Source organism: Acanthaster planci, linkage group LG03 (assembly GCF_054643075.1).
Source record: "Acanthaster planci isolate LZ-2023a linkage group LG03, COTS_SCS, whole genome shotgun sequence".
In the NCBI taxonomy this organism is placed as follows: Eukaryota; Metazoa; Echinodermata; class Asteroidea; order Valvatida; family Acanthasteridae; genus Acanthaster; species Acanthaster planci.
Window position 1 is genome coordinate 10442137 of NC_141779.1, and position 16211 is coordinate 10458347.

The 16211-nt window shown below is 41.4% G+C and overlaps 2 protein-coding genes across 2 annotated transcripts in view; one reads left to right on the forward strand and one right to left on the reverse strand.

The window, feature by feature from the left end:
* LOC147799630 (ubiquitin-like modifier-activating enzyme 5) overlaps positions 1–5961 on the reverse strand; it is an 8891-nt gene extending 2930 nt beyond the window's left edge. The window contains exons 1-9 of the mRNA XM_087134733.1: positions 5681–5961; positions 5145–5190; positions 4756–4845; positions 3769–3878; positions 3376–3462; positions 2768–2852; positions 1626–1730; positions 940–1067; positions 169–304 (exon numbers count right to left, since the gene is read on the reverse strand). Of these exons, the coding sequence (XP_086990859.1) occupies positions 169–304; positions 940–1067; positions 1626–1730; positions 2768–2852; positions 3376–3462; positions 3769–3878; positions 4756–4845; positions 5145–5190; positions 5681–5832 (939 nt within the window). The 5' untranslated portion in view covers positions 5833–5961. The remainder of the gene's footprint in view (positions 1–168; positions 305–939; positions 1068–1625; positions 1731–2767; positions 2853–3375; positions 3463–3768; positions 3879–4755; positions 4846–5144; positions 5191–5680) is intronic.
* LOC110988295 (uncharacterized) overlaps positions 1–16211 on the forward strand; it is a 128192-nt gene that overhangs the window by 76392 nt on the left and 35589 nt on the right. The window lies entirely within an intron of this gene.

Here is a 16211-nt window from a genome sequence, read left to right on the forward strand (position 1 = left end):
ACATACGCTCCGAAATGTTGGGTACTCTCCGAACAACATACAAAAGAGATATTTTTGCATGGTCCACTTGAAAACCGTTTACTTGACTTTGACTTGGTCCAACAAATTGATTTTGTCTGGTTTTGTCAACCTGCAGTATACATGGAGATACAAGACGGATCGACATACTCGAAACTCCTCTTGTCTCTTCCTGCAGAAGCTGTCATCGCAGGCCGAGTTGGGCTTCATGGACATGGTGGGGAAGAAATCCTGCAGAGCGCTGTAGCCTAAGTAATGCGTGACCGACCCAAACCCTAAAAGATACCTGAACAATGCACACATAAAAAACTCTTTTTAACCTGGCCAGTCAGAAGGGACTTCGTGGTTATTTCTTTAAGTGATCCTTTTCTCTGACAAACTTTCAAATCTTTCCATAGTCACTAATTCAATTCATACCTAGATGTGGGATTTTTTGCTTGAGGTTTGTTTTTCTTCAATTTGTTTCCTTATTAAATATATATATATTTTCTTTCCTAATATCATTTCAAAGTGGTGTCAAGAGGAAAAACAATTCTGAATCACTAATGGTAAATAAGACGTTAGTGTAAATAAACTTTAAACAAAATTTATTTTTTTTATAGAGAAGGCACTGCATTACTGGTGAAGCTCTTTGAAATGAGTAGGCCTGTGGTACATTTTGACAGATGAAATTGACTATTTATGTAATTAGGAGAAGATAACGTTGTGGAAACTGTTTTCAAGCATGTACTGAAAGTGTACAAGAGAATGGTTTCTCAACAGGAGAGTGCTGTATTAACTCACAGCCCATCGGTTGAATGAAAAATTGTATGACAATTTCAGGATTTGGTATTGATCGGTCCAAGGAGCAAAACAATAGTGGATTATCCACCAGCCTAATGGTAATGCAGAGCTATGTGTGTTAAACTATGCGTTACTCACTTAAGTGTGTTTTGTACTAGCAGGCCGGCCACCACTCCCATGGTGGTAGGCAAGCTGGCAGCACAGACACCCTCACGTTTCAGGGTCTTCTCGTCGATGTTTTCTGCTACAACAAGCGGTGGGGCACACTGTAAGAAAGAACATTATCAGGAATGGTCTAAACAGGCAGACAGAACAACTGCCCAATGACCATTTGCTATGTTTTTGCATTTTGCAAGGCGAAGTAGGTACATAAAAACACACCAAAAAAAAAGCATTTTCTGGGACTGCTCCCAAATCTTCCAAAAACTTTTAGATACATGTAGCTAAACTTCACTGCAAAGTCCTTTGCATTCCAACTTCCAAGGGGCATCAATTTTCGCATGAGCTAATATCGGGTGAGTATACCTCTCTTCATCCTGCAAAATACTTTTGAAATCCCTCATGGATTTTGAAATAAGAGAAATGCAATGAACTTCAGGAAAACATCATACATGCACTGGGAAGGCATGCAATCTATAGGGTATTTGTAAGGTTGACAAATAAAGGAGCGCAAATCCCCTGCCTCCATTTACAGTGCTTGTACAATTTCTTCTTACACCTGACAGAACTTGTTCCCTTTAACTCAAATTCTTGCCTGCCAACAGAGCATCACAACGTGCGCCAAGCCACTAAACCCACACAGTCAGAGGGCGGAATGGACTCACCGCAAAGCAGGCCGTTTCCCCTGGTTTGACCAGCTGTATGTGACCCGAGACGGCATTCTCACTGACCCCTGACTCAAACCAATTCTGTCCCAGTTCGTTGCACGCCTGTAACAGAACAGGCAATGGTTGTTACTTAAGGACTCCTTTTCCAGCTCTCAAAAACAGACAAGGGTACAACTAGTTTCTAAAGGAAGTGTTCCTGAATTCTGGACCCTTAGTAACAGAGGCTTATAGGTAACCTGACTAATTTTAACACTTGGCACATTAGAGCCCATTCACACAGGCAAGGAGTAATGAAAGAGCTGTAAAAATACTGAATACAGTGGGTTCCAACAGGACTGTTTTACCTTGAGGATGGACAAACCACAAAATAGGGAGATAAACCACTGCGTTTTGAAACCTGAATGATTTTTTTTCAAAGATGTCATGCTGAAACTGCACATTCTGGCCAGTCAGCAGTCTCATTAGGTAATGATATCACAGACTGATTAACATGGTTGAGTGCTTTCTTGTTGTGCCTTTGATCCTGTCTTGTGGGGCACTATTGCTATTTCGGCAAGTCGGTAACGTACATGGAATGATTGGAAAATTGAGTGGGCTTCGTCCTTGAATGTAAACACAGACTGTTGCCTGGCATATCACTTTCAGTGAATGCTTTTCAGTAACACTCGTAGTAAATGTGCCCTTGAAGTCTAGATATGAATAAAAGTGTGCAGAGCATTATTGTGAAGTTCAAACTCTGAACTTGTGTTTGCTTACTGTTCCCAGTCTCAAAGAATGGAATAGAGAATTTGTTGGCCAAATTAATTATGTTTGCTGGCACAGTAAAAATCAGTTTGTGGCCCCTTCAATGCAATGCACAAACAGACCTGCAGGTACGTCTAATCTGTGCCATTCCCGACATTTTCTGTCACTCCTGAAACAGAATTATACGTTAGTGCACATGATGCTCACATTAATTATCACCAAATACAAGTTTTAAAAGGTTTGCACAATATTCATTTAGTTACAACAAATTTATAACAAAGCCACCCCAGAACAGTGCACCAAGCACTCCTGCTAAAACTCTCTAGGAATTCTTATAATGAAACTTGACTCTCCCTGCATCTTCCCTTGTGATAAGAATGAGTGTGTGAACTTACTGTATTAATGGCCATCCTGGCTTCAAAGTTATCCACACAGCTCAGTACCAAGTCCACGCTGCCGTCCCTGTTCAGGTTTCCATGGCTACCAGCAGAAACAGCAACGACACAAAAATAATGACATTCAAAGGAAATTCAGTGGTTTTCAGTTCACTGAAACTACGGTGTTCAGTGGGTCCTGGGCCCCAACTGGATCTACAGGAAAGTGCATGTATGTGAACAAAGTGTGATTGTCATCACTACATAGGTCTGTTCTTGCCCTGACCATGTTTAGATGCATGTACATTAGGCAGAGCTAATGCATGGTTTCACATAGAAATGGACCCCCAATTTCTTGGTCCTACATACCATCCACACGTGCACCCAAGTGTGTATTTGCCTGCAACTGGGGACCCCCTATTGTTCCTCTTTTGTTTGTACTTTAACTTTTTTAGAAGACCACCCATATGTTTTGTACACGGTTGTCAATCGGGGACCCTCTGTCAATCGGGGACCTTATTGTCAGCTATTGTTCAGGGTCCCCCATTGAATGCAGAAACAAACTCACAAAGCACCTGTTTGACAATGAACTTGCAGTTAATTTTTTGTTTTCAATTTCTTCTCTTTACCTAATTCTGTCCAGGAAGTGTTGGAAGTTATCCATCGTGGTGATGTTGTAGTTGTGAGTTTCAAATTGCACATCTGGGTTGATATCTCTACCAAAAACAAAGATGTAATCATGTGCATTACCACCGAGCTCACTTTTAAACCTTCCATGATAAACAAATCAACAACTTCTCACTGGGCCAAGCCTTCCATTCAGTCGAATTTTAGTAGGAAGAGTACCGCAGTGCCTTAGCCGCAGGTTGGAATTTTCCTGCAGTCAAATTTCATTGCTCAACCGTAACCGGTGCATCAAAATCTGTGTTCACCAAATTCAAACCTGCCTTGTTTTTTAAAACTGTTGTTTTGGGGTCAGTTGCTGTGATGATGGGCAGGCAACCAACTTGCCCTTTCTGTACCTTAGCGTCCTCTCTGCCGCCTCAACTTTGCTCATTCCAGCTTGGCGGGGCTGGAAGAACAAACGGTTCATGTTGGCCAATTCCACCTTGTCGTAGTCAAATAGCAGGAGCTGAAACACAAAGCACATATGAACGCAAGACATCAACGCCAACTAAGCTTGCGAGTGCTGTAGTACATGATAAATTTAACTGAAAGGAGAAATTGTCTGTAGAGAGTCAGTGCTCGAGTGCCCATCTATGAAGACTGTTTCGTATGTGTTTTACTACAACTGACACAGACCTGTACATGTACATTGTACGCTGAGTCTGAGTGACTTCTCACATATCTGAGCCCTTGGGTCAAACTAATGCAAGTCGAGTATGAGTCCAGAGTCATTCGACTTTGCAAATGAGATACCCTTAAGCATATTCACAGCATAATACTAATACTGTCACTTCAAACCACTGGATGTACTATAGACAAGACAAGATAGATTGTCAATTAGCTGTACAATACCAAAGACAGAATTGTGTGTGTACTTGTTGGGCCAGGCAAATAGAGACACTGCCCACATGTGCTAGTGGGTTTTTCAATCAACGTGCGCTGATTAATAGACTGATAGCAACTGAGAAGTCTTGTGACTTAAAGTGGGCATCAAATATGAACAAATATGCCATCCTGCCAGAGTGTTGTTTACTGAAAAATAAGCCAATTTTCAGTATGGTACTCAGCACATCTGTAGTCTGCGTACTACTTTACCCACCATCGGCTTTATTCTCAGTAAATGACACGTTATGACAGACTTTGGTATAGGAGGACACCATGTTTGTTGATGTTTGATACCCACTACGGGCTGTGTGACTTAGTGGGCGCAATTGGTCTGTAGTAACTCTGAGCGGAAAAAACAGCACAAATCCCGTCCTTCACGTTCCAGAACAGTACGTTAGTGTAATTTTGGCCGAGTACGTACATGTATGCTGCCATTAATACATAAAGTCTACAATTACCTTTCCAATCCCACATCTTGTCAGCATCTCAGCAGTCACACTGCCAACCCCACCCACCCCAACGACTGCCACGGTAAACTCTCGTATTCTCTATAAGAAAGAAGAAAACAAGTTCATCAGTTCCAAGCCCTGTTCAAATAAATACTGCCAGGTATCTCTTGCAACTCATCAAAGGCTTCATAAAACTGACTTAGTATTAGTATCTATGTTATGTGTTGATTAACTGGAACTATTTGCAAACACTGGTACAAACTAATGATAAATAAATCTTAATTATTATTATCGGTTTATTATTTCCACAATTACAAATCTGATTATACCAACTAAAAGAATTGCAAATTACAATTTATTCCATACAGTACATGCATCTTCAAATTCATGCAACTTACCTCATAATTATCAACAATTCCCATGCGTTTAAGAGCCATCAGTCGACTGAAAAAAAATGCAAATTTAAATTACAGTGACAATTTGCTTCATCACACTTCAAGGGATATGGTAAATAATCAATATACAACAAAATGGAATTTTAATTGCACAGCTGTGAAGTGTATTTTCAGTGGGCAATAGATATCTGCGTGTGGCATCAGTCCTGAACAGCTTTCGCTTAGGCACTTATGAACATGTGTAGCAAATGTTTGGGGGGACTTCCAGTCTTAAATATCTCACGCCTAGATCTGGTTCCAGGTGTTACTGTGAATACATGTATACATAATTCACGAGTTCGAATTCAGAGTTAGTACATTTACAAGACAGGAAAGTTAAAATCCCCCAAACGCCGCACTCGCTACCATGGCTACATGGAGGAATGGCACATATTTGAAATAGCATTGAAAAAATTTTCTAAAGTACAGTTATCATGCTATTTTTGTTACTAATGAAACATCGCATGAATTTCGGTGTTAGGCTACCTTAGTACACGTACCTGTACGGATTGCTATCCACTACTTCTGCAGACATCTGGTCGATTTTCTGTCTACCTCCCAAAACATTTCCGAGTCCAGATTTTTCTCGTTCTCTGGCCAGCTCTGCCTCAAGTTGAGCAATTTTTTCCTTCAAGTCACCCACTGTCGCCATCGTTTTTGACGGCTGGCTTCCTATATTCTGTTCTTGTCTCTTTACCGTTCCGCTAGCTTCGATTAGTTGCCTTGATATTAATTGCCATATGGCGATGTATCTTCGACAAAATTCACGTTTACAGGACGAGACGGGCGACAGGCGCAGAGGTACCTTTGTAAATAGTGTATAGACGTCTAGAAGTCAAGCGTAGGTGAACAGGGAAAAGCTCAAGAGGGCGTGTGTCAAGTAAAAAGGCTGAACTACTGTCGGTCGACTGCATTCGCAATATGTCTGCGAAAGCAGTGTGGTCTACACATAAACCAAATAAATTACTAGTTTAAAAAAGTGTTAAAAGAGTTAAATTTAATTTAGACGTAAAATCTATGCCCATATGTTCTCCGTATGGAACGCACATGGGGCGGGAGTCTGAAAAGTCAGCGTAATAATTGGGCGCGTAAATTTCGGCCCCAAAGAAAGTGCAGTGACGGTTCGTCTGCGAAGGAGGTTCGTTTAATACGCACTAACTTCGAGTGGTGAGTTACCATTGAGTCCCTTAACGTGGCGCGCATCGACTTTCACTTGACTTTTCCTAAAAAAACTCTTTATATCTATTTAACTTCATAAAAAGTACTGTTGAATTTGAACAAATCTAAGAAAATCCTACATCTATTTAACAGAACCTTTGAAGTTAAAATAAGTTATTATCAGCCCTACTTAAATACCTAACCACAGGCTTGTTAATTTTGGGGGCATTTTTGAGCGCATTTGAAAAGAGTTCATTTTGCACTTTACAAAACAAATTAGAAACAAACTAAAATTTAATCGTTGAAATTTAATTGCTGATATTTCACTCACAGTGAAATTTAGGGTAAAGAAACACACCCAAAAAGTTGCTCCAGTAGAAGCGAAAACTCAAGGTGCGCCAGGAGCTATACCATGTTAGGGTACATAAGAAATAATAAATTCAACAACCAGAATTAGAAGTTGGCGGCACAACGCTCGTGGATACGTGGTACCGCGTGTGTTGCATTCTGTGATTCGCCAAATACATGCGCGAGTCAAGCTGATGAATGTGAGTGTGGTGGGTGCCACCACAGGTATGCGGCGTATAATTGCAGTAGTGTTTAGGTATGTCAAATTATGGGATGCTATAGAGGTTTACGTTGAATTCGGAAACTAATTCTCAAGTTTGAGTGTTGACATTCGCTGCACCAGGTCATACGTATTACCACCAGGTCCGTGACAAAGAACTCATTGCTAGCACGATGGCCTAGTAGGTCTAGCGAGCACCAGAGTTTACGGGCAACCTGTTTCATATACACAATCATTATATACATAGCGTCACCGTAATTATTCCTGGTCACAGTAAGCTTCCACTCTCTTTTACCTGGACATCTAAGGCCAAAAATTGTAAATTCATTCTCCTTTTCCAGTGAGGATGTATGCCGGTTTGACCGCTTGAAAATTGAGAAGAAAACCCCAGTCTCTTTCTTTCCTGCAACCAGCTAATGTGGCGGTGCTCAAAACAATGGCCAATTCCTTTGTTCAAAAAGTGTGTGGATGGTCTTCGTGCATCTCGTTAAACGGAGTTTTTCGGAAATGGCTTGAACGAGTTGTATTGGAACATTTCTCTTTCCCCACAACAATTTTAATGAAATGTGTAATGAAATAGGTGTTCAAGTGTTTTTCGACAAAAAGGAACCAGGAACGGCCATCTTTTTGTAAAGAAACAAAGGACTTTCACACTTAGATGTTGGAAATTGGTATATATGGACTGAAAGTTAGCCTAACCACTCTGGTCTCACCGCAGCTGTAATCATCCGCGTAAAGAAAATGCAGCCCATGATTTGGATGTTTATTGTGTCTTATTTCGATAGGGAAACTGAAACAACTTTATTATTTAATTACTTTGTGATTGATAGTAAATTCTGACCAGTGGTTTTGGGGTACGAACCACCCTTACCAGTAATTAAGTGATGAGGGCACTGATACTGTGGAAAAACTGTAATAGGGCGCGGGCTACTCTAGTTTCCCTGTGTACGAAGTGTTCCGTGTCTTTGAGCAGACCCTGAAATGTCTGTTCCTTGGGAAGCAACCGTCTCCTTTTGGTGAAGAAACCTTGTTGGAGGAGACAGTTTGGACAGTCGGCTACTGGTGAGTGGTATTGCCCTGACTTATCTCACCTTAGTTTTGCCACTCAGCAGTGCTGTGTTCACCGAGCTCGATTTCATTCAGTGTGAATTGAGATGCGCTATTGAAGCGACGTAAGGTTGCAGTGCGTGCGCTGTCACATTTTCAGTTCCTCGTTGGTGACCTTTGGCCTACATTGTGTATTCAACAAGAGAGTGTAGTTTCCGCTGCAGTCGCATTGCGAGTTGTGAGCACGGCTCGAGAAATGTTTTCAATAACTTTTCACTAATTAACACTGGAATCTTTCCAGTGTTTAAGTAGCTTACATAGTGTGTTGTTTTGTTGTTTCATTACAATATTTGTATCACTTTCGCAGATCATACTTCAACTGCTGTTTGGGAGTGTGCTTGTGTGACGGAATCTGAACGTGCTGGAAAGAGCTCGTTTGCTGAACTTTTAGGTAGGCCAAAATGGTTGCGATTGTTATTCCTTTGTTATAACTGTATAAATTACCACTGCGAGTAATTTGTTTCGTAATAATAAAAAAATACAGCACATGTATTTCTCTGTCTTTGTATTGGTTTATTTTTTGTCTAGTAATTCCACAATTCTAATTGGAAGTGTATTTTGCACTCACCTGAGTAGCTGGTATTCAATGAAAGTGGACTTTGAAAGTGATGTTCAGCGTGTCCTAGATTCAAGGATTGTCCCAACCACTGGCTTTTTGTGCATATTGTTGCGTTCCCTAAATATCAAGTTGATGGTAGCATGGACTTTATTAGTGTCTACAGGATGTGATATTTGGGGTCAACAATTTATTAAAAGGTGGACGTGAAACAAGGGGTTTGGGTGACAGTCAAACTGTATGGTTGGTTTATTGCTCTCGCTTCTCTTCATTAAAGTTCAATGTGGGTTTGAAGAAGGTGTAGCTTAACATAATACAACACACAAAAGGCAAAGTTATAGAGAGGCGGAGTTGTATACGAGTGTAACTAAACTACGGTTTGGCAGGACCATTGGAAATGCAAGTCAGACGGAGGTGGGTTACAGTACGTGTGTGTAGCGTCGCATAATTAGGTTACACTCATCAGGCCGGGGCAAAGGTGGGAGCTGTCCCAGACCACCACGGTGACTACCAAGGGCTGGACGGGGCCCAGCGCCTATGTGCACTGCTGTTCAGGCCGCAATGTGTTGAGCGCAATGATAAGATCGCCGCACTCTGTACCATTGGCTCAGTGTAGAGACGGGGAGGACTGGGCTAGTTAGCAGGACAAGGGTGGCGAGGGACACGGGGGTGTCTCGCCCTGCAATCGGTTCGGACGGAGCGATGACGGGGCCGCTACGACTCTCACTAGCACTCTGGGCTAATTTATACCGCTCTCGCATCGGTCCAAGCTAAGCTAGCTTGGAATGAATTCATATGGTTACATTTCTTCACCATAAGAATGGTCACTATTGCACTTCTCTCGGAAAGGGCCCAACCGCCACACAACGTTAGGTTCCGTTCTCGCAACAAGGGTTTGATCCGCCGCACCTGACTGACGAGCTAGCTAGGGAAAATTTGCTCTATTTATAGGATTCTAGGGGCTTAAGAATTAATAAAATATGAGTGTCACCGAACAGCTCAACCAATGGGAATCTTCCATCTCATAACTTCCTGCTGGAATCGTGTGCAAGAATCTTAAAAGTGTTGTGTGTGAAAAGGTGAAATAAAGAATAAGAAGTCAGGTGTACAAAGTGTAGAGCAAGGTGAGTGAAAGTGCTTACCCGGTCATCTGTGGCGAATGATTGACAGTTACAAAGTCTGAGGTTTCCGAACATTAGCATTTCAGGGAACCTTACCACGCCCAACCACGCAGCCATTTGGAGGGGAATTTCGACATACCAAACTGAGCAGAGAAAACACAAGGACAAAGGAGTGAAGGAACACGCAAAAACGCCAGAGTACAGCATGAATAACTTAATACAAAATTAGAGTCTCTGCTACATGTCCATAATGCATAGCTGAGCTAAATAAGAGACCCAGAAAAATGCAAGGACCAACAACGAGTAAAACTAGGGGGGCGCTAGAATTCCAAGATTTGCGGGAGTGCGCAACAATATGCTGCACAACCTTAGTGCTTGCACTTGCGTGTAATACAGTAGACTGAGGTATGGGTGGGTGTACTGTGTTTGGGTGCTTGGGTTGGTGGGGGGGTTCCACCTCTCTCCTTCTTCTTCATGCCTTGGTTATACATGGGTTGGCTGCAGATGAAAAGCCACTCCTGGCTTGTCCGCCATTCTAACATCAATGCAGGGCTTGAATATGCTCTGCTGATACTTACTTTATGTGTAAGAGAATATAAGTGTACCAAAAGGTAAGCGTAACAAAATTTGTCTTCAACAAATGTGAATTTTCCAAATACAAAACTGCCAGCCAGATGTTTTAACATGTTAATTATATACTGAAACCCCTCATTTCATCAGCAACAACAAAAAGAGTTATAGAAGCGTGTTGACCCAGCAGTCGGGCGCACAAACTCCAGAAATTAGTTAAATATCTCTCTACCTATGTATCAGTTCTTGTCCAACCCATCCATGTAACACGCCGTTGCATCGCACCCACACTCGCATTCTTGACGCGCGCGTGCATTTGGTAAATGAGGATACGAAATCAACACCCAGCAGACACCCCCCCCCCAAAAATAACCACCATTAAACTGCTAACCAGTGCGCAGCGTGCGTAACAAGACAGGGGAAGCATGTTGTGGCAATGCATGAATTATTTATCCGAGCGCGGATGAGTGAGGTCGTTGAAATATGGAAGGGCTGCGTAACACCGTGATCAGAATATTGACAAGAATATAAGATTAAATCAGTGCTCTGAAATATAAGATTGCCGAGCAGATTCAGAATCTGCTTGCCCTGAAGAAGGTACTCAGTTACCGAAAGCTCGGCAATCATATATTTCAGAGCACTGGTTTAATCTTATATTCTTGTCGATGACTGAGACCGTTATTCGGTTCGTAAATGTGACGTCACTTCAGTTTAAACCATGCCCATTACACATGCCCTGCACATAGAGTTACATGTATAGAGCCTGAAAGTAAAAAGTCATATGCATGCAGCGTGCTTCCCCAACCCTTGCGCGGTCTTCCTATGGGGATTTTACACTGGGCCGTCCTGTAATGTTCGAAAATTTTTGGAAAAATCATTCGTTACTGAAACCACCCCATGAAACACTCATCTTGGAATTTTACCTTTGTCTCCCTCAAGTAACAGGCCTATTTTGAAAAAGTCACCAGGAGATTGGTAAAAGACGAATTTTATTAACGACCTGTCACGTCCGGCGATATCGTACCTAGGTCTGCTTGTTCATACACGTTTGCTTTCACTCGGCGTGCTTTCTTGAAAATGAGACGGTACAACCTTGCAAAGATTATACCCGCCTGCATTCGATGGGTTCCAGATTCCGTTGAGTTGACATCGCGCAGTTGTTGTCAGGAAAGGTTAGATAAAATATTAGAATCTTTCGTGAAAGTAGAATATTGCTTTATGTTTATTACCTTATAAATGATCCAAGTGTGTAAAATATTTTGATCTGTTTTAGTTCGGCTTTTACCCACAGACTACCATAACATAACACTACCATAAAACACAGACATAATCACTTATTTCGTCGTGAGCTATTCTTTACTTGCACCACCGCTTACCGAAACGAAACATGCGGCTGAGATATGACCTTACAGCTATCGTTGACCATCACAGCCCCGAATGCACAATATTGACACATAGGTTTTCTTAGCAGTGATAAGGATTCTTTGAAACTGACCCTTAGCACCAACGGCACAACAAATAAGTGAAATCTTTTATTGTTCCTCTTTTCTGCCAAAGGAATGCCAGCGTACCATTGTGGCATCTCACAGTAGGGCGTGGCACTGCATGTGTATGCGCGGCATAGGTGAACAGCCAGCAACGTATACCCGTGCAAGTTCAAAATACAAACATTCTTTCCATTGCCCCTTTGGGCCTTATTATCGTACAGAATTCTCTTTGGAGAGACATTGCTCTGTGTGTCAGGATGCATGGATGAAGACAGCAACCTTAAAAAAGACCCGGACGGTTGCCTGTCGGTTCGAGTGAGGGCAGACGTTTTCTAGTCCAGCAGCATGAAGGAGGAAGGACAACATTTGAATATGGACCGGTGGAAGCTGACTACCGTGGCGGACCAACCTTGAATGATGACGGGCGGTTTGGGAATATCCGATTGTCGGTTTGCTTATCACAACATTCAGGACGCAAGATGGTTAACTCAGTCATGACTGCAGCCGACAGCCCTTGCTGCCGACCTGACATTCGTCTGACCTTTACCCTTTGATCTGTATTATTGCGTGGCCCTGATTGCCTGGCCCTACTCGATGAAAGGACCCCACTCGGACCCCACCTGCGGTCACTGGTATTCTCATCTGAGGATTTTCCGCCATGGCCTGGAGAATAAGAGAGGGTACATTGACCTCGTCCTTAAAGTTGGCGGAATAACTATTCAAACTCGAACAAACAAGGACTTGGCATAGATATACCCTATTTGGCACGCCAGTCTTGGCTGGCATGAACGAATTGGTCTTGCCTGGCGCAGCAAAGAAGGGACCGCCGTGTCATCCTTCGTGACTTACCCTTATTTTGAGCTTTTAAGGCAGAGCTTCTCTTCTTCCGCAATGATGGACGCAATGCCGGTGGAAGGCGCCCTTGACTGGAACACGGAGGTGAGTGCCCCCGTATCATAAACTGATCGACACTCCCTGTTTAGTCTCTTTGAGAATTGGCCAGGATATAATTTCTACAGACGTATAATATAGGTTTTCCAGGCAAACTTCAGCAAAAAGTCGTTCAGTTTCACACTAGTCAGTTTAAAATCGTTTCTTTCATTCATATTCGTCAAAAAGGCTTAGAAAGAAGTTGATCAGGCGTTCAATAAGCAATCTTGTTTTACTTGCAATGGAAATCAGATTCGCTCCAGTGATAAGCACTTTCTGAATCCTAGATTCTATCTAATTTTCCCTGAAAAAAGTTTAATGGTGGATCTTGAGAGTGATTTTGTAAACGTTAAGTTTGTAGATAACTTGTGGCGGCCAAGTTCTTACAGGAAATTGAGCATGGCAGGTTGAGAAAATCTGATCAACTCTTTTAAGGGGAGTAACGCGTGGTTTTTTTGTACATTTCATGTTTTAACGTTAACCCTGACTTCATTTCCCTGAACGTTGTCAAATTTCATAACTGTGTACTGATACATGTGTTTTGAAATGGCCCATTTAATCAGACATGAAACCAAAGTGCACAGCATTAGTACGCACAGCAAAGAGAAAGACAAAAACTTTCCGATTTGACTCAAGAAATAGGCGTAGATACAAACAAAAAGAAAGGACGTTTGCAACCATCAAAACAATGTTTATGGAACAGAAATGCCATACGGTACCGACTTACGATAAGAGACCGACGGCATTAACTTCTCCATCGTTCCTAAATTGATCACCCAGAACGCGAAATGGATTTACTGTAAACGAAAAAGAAAATAACGAGCAGATAAAAGTTAAAAAGACCCTTTTCACCTAGAACATGCAGAAGCACCCCTTCGTTGGTTAAAAAGAGTCAAGCTGGTCGGGAGTGTTTGTTTTGTTGGCAGCGACGCATCCGCAACGCGTGCATTTCAAAGTCTTTTTACAAGGAGCCTCCGTTGCTAGGAAAATCTTGCCCTCTCTTTATCCAGTTTCATGGCCATACTTGATGCCATGCTGGGAATATTTGATAACAGCAAGTGTTTAGAAACCACTTTGCATTCTTGCAATTCTCCCTTTGTCAAACGGCACACTGTCTCTTACTGCGCAAATATGGTTTCCCATTATTCTTTTAATACAACCACGAAAGTTGTCCAAACCTAGATACCATGTTGGCATCTGAAAGTGTACATCTTTGTCTTTCCACCAACGTAAGTTACACACGTATATTTCTTCTTTTAACGAAAACTGTTCCCCTTTCAACACATTACTGCGCCTATTCCCACTCAAAGATGGGTTCCTATATATTCGAGCCTGTAATGTCTTCAAAATTGTCCAAATTTGGAACGGTGGAAACAAAAAAGGGTACATGTTCGTCTATCTATCCATGAAGTTTTATATCCATATTTATCAGCAAAGACAGGCAAAAGTTGTTACCTTACTGCTTCGTATTTTAATTCAACTCCCCCTTTGTCAACACTTTCTACTGGGCCTCTTCTTTTGCAAAGCCCCCCACAGATGTTGCCCTACTGTTTCCTAATCTTTTGCAATTCTGCCTTAAGTTTGTCCACACCTTACTCTGCGTCTTTCCGCGCATATATAACTCCCGTTTTCGCGATGAAACAGTCTGTGAATTGTCCAAACTTGCCGACCTTGGTGGCTTCGGAAAGGGCACATGTTCCTGCATCCTACCGTGGTCATAGATTTCACAGGAACAGTCTTATACGAAAGTATGTGTAATATTTGCATATTGTATTGCGAGATGAATTAAAAGACTTTGACAAATTGAAACCTGTGAACAGTAAATTATTTTAAATTTTAAGGAAATTTATCGATTGTGATGTCCTTTAATGTTGACTTTTTTGGGGGGATCTGGAATTTATCACAAACTTGGTTAATGTTAACAGAGAAACCTGGGATTCATTAAGCATCGAGGGTTTTGTCGACTGGTTGAATTTTAAGACATTATTTACACCAATTTCCTTTGAAAAATATTGACAAGATTTAAATTCCGTTGAAACGGTATTGTCAAGATTGAAGAGCAGACGAAAATAGACAACCGCACGAGCGTTTTATAGTATAAACAGCTATGGCGATCGCATATAAACAGTGATCAGAGCATACTCGAGTCCCACAAGCATAGCTGGGTGCACGAACAGAAGTTTAACAACTCGCAGGTCTCCGTCATTGTCAGAGTGAAGAGAGTAACGCATGCAAACAGACGGTGCTTCAAAGTCCCCCACGCTCTGCATATCGTTGATCGCACCACGAAGTGACCCATCTCATTTTGGGTCGAAATTTCGATTTTTACACCAATGGTGTTTATTTTTAAAGATTTTCATTTTGTTGAAGTTTTAGACAAATTCTGTGAGTTTTTAATTAATTATTTGAATTAACAATTTCAGCACATATTCCAAAAGCTCCAATCAAAATTCGACAATGTGACATTTTGCGATGAGTCACTTCGTGAAAACAGGAAATGATGCCGAACGCTATGCTAAACTGTCACAACATGGACGAGTCCCCCAGAATATATTTGAAAAACAAAACAAATGCCACGACGAAGTGACCTATTACAACGGTATTAAAAAAATTAGTATGGCGTTTTTCCAAGGTATTTCAACTTTGTGTTTTTCAGTTATCTTTCTTTCCTCACACATGCAGTAGTGTGGTTTTTTCTTTATTTTGGTTTGTTGAAATTACTTGTGTCATTGTCTTTTTTTTCAGTCGTTTTTGTTCCGGTTCTGACTATGGTCTGGTGTCTAGCCTCACTTTTGTATATAATGTTTGTGGGTAAACGAGCTTCTTCGTTACTTTTATCACGATTGGTCGCTCGGGTAGGTGTGTTTGCGCATGCGCCAAACATTTTGAAAATGGCGCCCCTCATTATCGCTTATGAATATTAATTTTTAATCCCTTGGGAGATAAACTTGAGACGACTCTCCAATTACATCCCCTCTTTCCAGTGACAACATCGTATCTGGCGGTTTCTAGTCACCCCAGTTGCTTAGATGGATTCATCAAAATGATAAATATTTTATAAATGATAAAAATATTCCATTCCAAAGTAAATTTATGCAAGGTCAAGTTTTCGACACATTTTTGAATAAAATCGTTAATTTTTTCAGTATTTATCAGAAAAAGTAAGGATATTTTTAAAACCGCATTTTTTACAGAAATCTACCTTCTTAAATTTGGTGAACGAGGGTCCAGTGTTCATTATTTTTGCTGCGGGAAGACAGCTAAGATTTTTTTTAGTCATGAAAACCCACCCTTGAATATCATATTTTTGGTGACATTTCGATTTGAAATTGCTCGTGTACCATGTCGTGAAAATTATGTACACGTACGTGTACGTAGGCCCAAAGTAAACGACATTCAAAATGGCGGCGTCGCTATGCGTCGCTTAAACTATCAGACTGTTTAGTCCCTCCACCAAACCGTCATTTTATGCGAACAAGTTTCCCGTAAGTAGACTTTTCATTAAACGATTAACACATAGGGCCTAGACTTCAG